Source organism: Crocuta crocuta, unplaced genomic scaffold, assembly GCF_008692635.1.
Source record: "Crocuta crocuta isolate KB4526 unplaced genomic scaffold, BGI_CrCroc_1.0 scaffold73, whole genome shotgun sequence".
NCBI classification, from domain to species: domain Eukaryota; kingdom Metazoa; phylum Chordata; class Mammalia; order Carnivora; family Hyaenidae; genus Crocuta; species Crocuta crocuta.
This window is the reverse complement of record NW_027529443.1, coordinates 5515551-5522035: the sequence shown is the minus strand read 5'-3', so window position 1 is coordinate 5522035 and position 6485 is coordinate 5515551. Positions and strand designations below refer to the sequence as shown.

General features: G+C 50.5%; 1 protein-coding gene across 1 annotated transcript in view; it reads left to right on the top strand.

The window, feature by feature from the left end:
- SCNN1B (sodium channel epithelial 1 subunit beta) overlaps window positions 1-6485 on the top strand; it is a 24072-nt gene that overhangs the window by 3394 nt on the left and 14193 nt on the right. The window contains 1 exon segment of the mRNA XM_077760500.1: window positions 1168-1358. Coding sequence (XP_077616626.1) covers window positions 1168-1358 — 191 coding nt within the window.

Here is a 6485-nt window from a genome sequence, read left to right as displayed (position 1 = left end):
TGTAAGCCAGTCCCTATTTTTTATATTTGCAATGCTTTTTTCAAGATAGAAATAAATAGCTGGTATGTTAGAACAGTGTTGGATGCCAGTGACCCAGCTCAAACTAGCTTAAACAAAACAAGGAATTCGCTGGCTCATATACTAAGAAGTCCAGGGGTGAGCTGGATTTAGGCATGGCTGGAGCCACCGGATCAGGGTTTCCTCATCTGTGAGACAGGCTTGTTCCTGCTGGCTGTGTGAGCTCTGGGGGCCAGGCCCTGTGTGCGCGCAGTGCCTGCAGTTTGTGCGCGTGCAGTGGGGACGAAGGCCAGCTGGCCTCTGCTACTTCGTGATGATGGCTAGGGTTGCTGTACACATCAAATAGGGTAACAGAGCCTGGCACAGAGTGACTGTCTCCCTAAGGAGGGGCAAGAAGGCCTCCAGGAATGGGCCTGAGGACAGTGGCCCTGGAGAGGGTCATCTCAGAATGTGAAGAAGCTCCTCCCGGCCTCTTGGCTTCCAGAAGGAAGGTCCACTCTGAGTGTTGATGGAGGCAGAGTGGCTGAGGCCGGAGTCCTGGGGTCAAGTCTGTGCTGTGTCTGCAAGATGACCTGGACCTCGTGGTGGGGGTCCTGCACCCCTCCTGGGGCTCAGGGTGACAAGACCCAGGTCCTTCCTCCCCCCAGTGAGGAAGAGGGAGCCTTGAACCTTGAGTCCTTCATGGTCCATGTGGCTTCCAGGGAGCTGCCCTGGAAGTCTGGGACGAGGCCAGGAAAGGAATCCGTTAAGTTGGAGGTTCCAAGGGTGTCTGTGTGTATATGTGCCCCCATGAGCATGAAACTGGGGAGGCAGTTGGACGTGTGTGTGTGGGGTCAGGACATCACATGGCTGCAGAGGTCAGGGAGTAGGCCTCCCTCTGTGTGTCCGTGTGCATGTGTGTATTCAGTCACGTACAAGGCCACACACATGGGCAGCTGGAGACTGTGTGGGAGTCCCTGTGACTGCACAGCTATGTGTGAGGGGACAGCGCCTGAGCATCATGAGCATGATGGAAACACATTCCCCACCAGCCCAGCACCCAGGTGTGGCCGGGGGAAGGGCAGCTGGCAGAGCCCTTGCCCTTGGGGCAGTGGCTGGGGCCCTGCTGGCAGTCCCCGCACCCACAAGAACCCCTCTCGGCCTCTACAGTGCAGCCTCAACGGGACCGTGTGCACTTTCCGGAACTTCACCAGCGCCACCCAGGCTGTGACGGAGTGGTACCTCCTGCAGGCCACCAACATCTTCTCACAGGTGCCAAACCAGGAGTTGGTGGAGATGGGCTACCCTGCCGAGCAGCTGATCCTGGCATGTCTGTTTGGGCCAGAGCCCTGCAGCTACAGGTGAGAGCCGTCCCACGCCCGCCCGCGGCCTGCTCGCAGTCACGTCCCGGCTCAACCACTGACCAGCCCGCTGTGCCACAGTTTTCTGTGCCTCAGTGTCTCTGGTCAGATTTCCCAGAGACAGACCCCTGATGTACTGAGGGAACAGCGTTAGGACGTGTCTATAAGGAAAGCAGGATGAGTGAGGCTGCGTTCTCAGGTGACGTGTAGGCCTGGTGCCTGGGGCATCTGGAGCATACACCACACCACACCACAGGGTGCTCCTCCCTTACTCGAGGGGGGCCAGACTTTTGTTCCTGATGCATCAGTCCCTCATAAGCCATGTGCCCTATGCACATGGATGCAGGGGTCCCCTAACTTCCCAGGCAAGGGGGCTAGAGAGGGGGCAGCTGTGAGCTGGGTGTTAGCATCTAACACCCAGCGGCTGAGGGGTCTGGGCTGTCACTGAGCATCTGCTGCCCTCAGTTTTCTCGTCCCTTACTGCCCCATCTCCTAGGCTGCTGGGGGTGAGGGAGGGGGGTCGCTGAGTTGGCTCAGGTCAGCACGTAGAACGGGGCCCTGGCAGTGTTTGCTGTTCCACTCTCTTCCCTAACAGCCCCCAAGGTTGATAGGTTGGCAGAGTGAGGATAACATTCACCCCAAAAGCCTGCATCTCTTACAGTGGGTCCTCAGATCCCCGCCTTCTTTGCTGCCCCTGCGTCCCACAAGTGCTGGCATCCTGTTGGTCTGGGGCTTCATGGTCTCACATCTGAGGCCTCTGCAAAGTCCATGGAGTCCTGCCACTTCTCATGAGTGACAGGCTTCCAGCGTCACCTTCCCAGGGGCTATGCCTGAGCCCAGCTCCCTCAAGTCATGAGCCTTCAGGAAGCTCTATTGAGAATGTGCTGAACACCGAGGGGACCCTCTGTCCCCAAGAAGCACAGAGGCAGGCATTTAGCAGGCAGGTGTCAGGGAATCCACCGGCCCCGGACCGAGAGCTGCACACCTGGCTGCAAGGCGTGAACTGGAAAAGCATGGCTCACAGGTGGAAACGTACAGGACGTATCCTTGCTGACAGGACGTGTCCTGCGTGGTGGCCGCTTGGCTGGCTGGATTCCGACCCCTCGGTCTCAGCCAGGGGCCTTTGCTCAGGGCACCCCTGGCCGGTCGCTCCTGGCAGCTCCCCCACAAGGCTGCAGGTGCCCGGTGCATCACATCCACGCATTCACCTTCACCCTCTCAGCTGGAGAGGGATGTAACACCGTGACTTTAAGTATGTGGCCCATGGCTCAGTAAGAATAGCCCTTGGCCCATGGGTGAGGCGGGCAGTAGGGGTCTGTGAGGGTCTGTTGGGATCTGCTGTCAGGTTCCTGATGCCTTGACGTGTGCACTTCTGCTGTTGAGTGGGATTCCAGGTCAGGAGATATGCATTCAGATGGCTCTGGGGCAGGCAAAACACCTGGCCACGCAACTTCTGTGGCATGGCTGGGGCTGGGAATAACTCTAGTGATGGGGTCAAAGCTGGGCTATGAGATTAGACCACTGGGTTCAAATCCTTGCTCTGTCTTACATGTGACTTTAAACAAGTTTAACCTTGATGGGCCTTGGTTTTCCTCCTCTGTAAAATGGAGTGATAACATGCCTACTCCTCGGTGTTATTTGGGGTATTAAATGAGTTAATATGCTGACAGCAGTGTTGGCCTCAATAAATAATAGTTGTTACTGTCATTAAACTCACATTTGATGGGGAACTCATTATCCAGTAGTAATGCTAACATCTATTGAGCCCTTCTGATGTGTCAGGTGCTATTCTTAGCATATCACATGTGTAAAATTCATTTAACCATGGCCACAGGCCCATGAGAAAGGTACTATTATGTCAGCCCATTTGATATGATGCACCTGAGGCCCAGAGAGGTTAAGCAGTGTCTCTGAGGCCACACAGCTGTTGAGCAGTGTCTGGGTCACCCCTCGTATCAGAAAACCAGATCATCTTCCCTCCCTGCCTCCCTCTCCCAAGCCTTTTGTCACCTGCCTTCCTGAGTCAGCCTCAGATGTTGTGCCAGAGGACATGTGCCTGTCTCTGCCTTCCCAACGCTGCATTCGAACACCGTGGCCTCTGCCTCCTCACTCTCCTTCTGACTCTGTTCTCTCTCTCTCTCTCTCTTTCTCTCTCTCTCTCTCTCTCATGTGGCAAATGCTCAAGAAGCAGCAGCTGCAATTAGGAAAATATGAGCCACATTTGGACTCTGAATGCAAACTGCCTCGATTTGAATGCTAGTTCTAGGTGCTGTTGGTCATGCTACTTAGGCGTGGGCCTCAGTTTTCTCATCTGGAAAATGGGATAGTGAAACAGCCTCATAGGAGATTAAATGATATAAAGTGCTTAGAACAGTACCTTCCACATAGTAATTAATATATGAACATTTTAAAATTTTTATTTATTTTTTATTATTTTCTTAGTTTATTGTCAAGTTGGTTTCCATATAACACCCAGTGCTCATCCCAACAAGTGCCTTCTTCCATGCCCATCACCCCCCTTCCCCTCTCCCCAACTCCCATCAGCCCTCAGTTTGTCCTCAGCATTCAAGAGTCTCTCATGGTTTGCCTCCCTCTCTCTCCCAACTATTTTTCCCCTTTTCCTCCCCCATGGTCCTCTGTTAAGTTCCTCCTAATCCTCCTATACATGCAAACATATGGTATCTGTCCTTCTCTGCCTGACTTATTTCGCTCAGCATAACACCCTCAAGTTCCATCCATGTTGCTACACATGGCCAGATTTCCTTCTTTCTCATTGCCATGTAGTATTCCATCCTATAGATAAACCACATTTTCTTGATCCATTCATCAGTTGATGGGCACTGAGGCTCTTTCCATGTTTTGGCTATTGCTGAGAGTGCTGCTATGAACATTGAGGTACATGTGCTCCTATGCATCAGCATTTCTGTATCTTTTGGGTAAATTCCTAGCAGTAGTATTGCTGAGTCATAGGGGAGTTCTATTGTTAAGTTTTAGAGGAACCTCCACACTGTTTTCCAGAGGCGCTGCATCAGTTTACATTCCCACCAACAGTGTAGGAGGGTGCCCGTTTCTCCACATCCTTACCAGCATCTAGAGTCTCCTGATTTGTTCATTTTAGCCACTCTGACCAGCATGAGGTGGTATCTCAGTGTGGTTTTGATTTGTATTTCCCTGATGAGGAGGGATGCTGAGCATCATTTCATGTGTCTGTTGGCCATCTGGAATGTCCTCTTTGGAGAAGTGTCTGTTCATATCTTCTGCCCATTTCTTCACTGGATTATTTGTTTTTCAGGTGTGGAGTTTGGTGAGTTGCTTATAGATTTTGGATACTAGCCCATTATCTGTCATTTGCAACTATCTTTTCCCATTCTATCAGTTTTATTGATTGTTTCCTTTGCCGTGCAAAAACTTTTAATCTTGATGAGGTCCCAGTAGTTCATTTTTGCTCTTGATTCCCTTGCTTTGGGGATGTGTCAAGTAAGAAATTGCTGCGGTAGAGGTCAAGGAGGTTGTTTTCTGCTTTCTCCTCTAGGGTGTTGATAGTTTCCTGTCTCATGATCAGGTCCTTTATCCATTTTGAGTTTATTTTTGTGCATGGTGTGAGAAAATGATCTAGTTTCATTCTTCTGTATGTTGCTGTCCAGTTCTCCCAGCACCCTCTGTTAAAGAGGCTGTATGAGCATTTTTTTTAAAATAAAGTTTTTAGTGTGGAATAATCTTAGATTTACAGAAATGTTGCAAAGAGAGTATACACGGTTCCCTAGTGCCCCTCATTCCCCGGGCTCCCCCTGTTGTTAACATCTTCTGTCACCATGGTAATTTGTGAAAACTAAGAAACTAATATTGGCATATTGCTGTTAACTAAAGTTAACACATTCTTGAGGATTCAGCAGTGTTTCCCGGTGACTTTTCCTTTCCAGGATTCCATTCAGGAGACCGACCCCATTTCATGCAGAAACTGTAACCGTTTTTCAGACTTCCTTGTTTGGGATGACCATGACAGTTTGAGTACTGGGCAGGTGTTTTAGAGAAAGCCCTTGACTTGGGTTTATACAGATCAGATGGGTGTGGGGGGAAGAACAGCACAAGGTGAGTCCCCCCCCATCACATTGTATCCCATGGTGGGGGGTACATGTCAGCCACATGACACCATCCGTGATGTTGACCTTCCTCACTTGGTTAAGCCTCGGGGTGCCAGGCTCCTCCATCATGAGGTAACGGCTTTCCCTTCCCAGGCTATGTGTGGAAGCGGGTCACTAAGTTGCACCCACCTTCTTGGGGTAGGGGGGCCGGCAGGGAGAAAGGGCCACTCAGCCCCCGGTCTCCCGGAGACGGGAATATAGACTCTTGGGAAGTCTTCTGTGGGGAAGACTTCTCTCTTCTCCATGTGTTTATTTATTCAGCCATTTGTACCGGTACGGACTTGTGTGTATTTGGGTTGTAACCCAATACCACATTATTTATTTTCTTACTCAAATTCTTCCAGCTTTGGCCAGTAGCACTCCTTGTGTTGGCTCGTGTGTCTTTTTGACATGTTCCCATCACTTTTTTTTTTTTTTTTTTTAGTACTTCCTTACTTTCTAGTACCTCAAGCTCTAGAATTAGCCATTTCTCTGAGGAGCCCTGGTCCCTTTCATTGGAGAATGGTGTTTTTTTTTTTTAATGTTTTATTTATTTTTGAGAGAGAGAGAGAGACAGCATGAGCAAGGGAGGGTCAGGGAGAGAGGGAGACACAGAATCTGAAGCAGGCTCCAGGTTCTGAGCTGCCAGCACAGAGCCTCACATGGGGCTCGAACTCCTGAACTGTGAGATCATGACCTGAGCCGAAGTCGGACACTTGACTAAGCCACCCAGGTGCCCCATGGAGAATGGTGTTTAGAAACCAGGATCTAGGCATGTGTAAGCATCATCATAATCATTGCTCTAGGGACTGACTCGCTAGCTTCTGCCCTCCGAAGCCCTTCCAGACCTCTGCTGTACGGTATCACTGTTCATCTTCCTGCCTGGGGTGCTCTCTCTCCATCCTTTCTGGAGGTTTGCTGGTCTCCATGTACATGCCTTGCACCTGTCCCAAGAAGGTTTTTTTGTTGTTGTTGGTTTTTTTTTTTTTTTTTTTTTTTTGTGTGT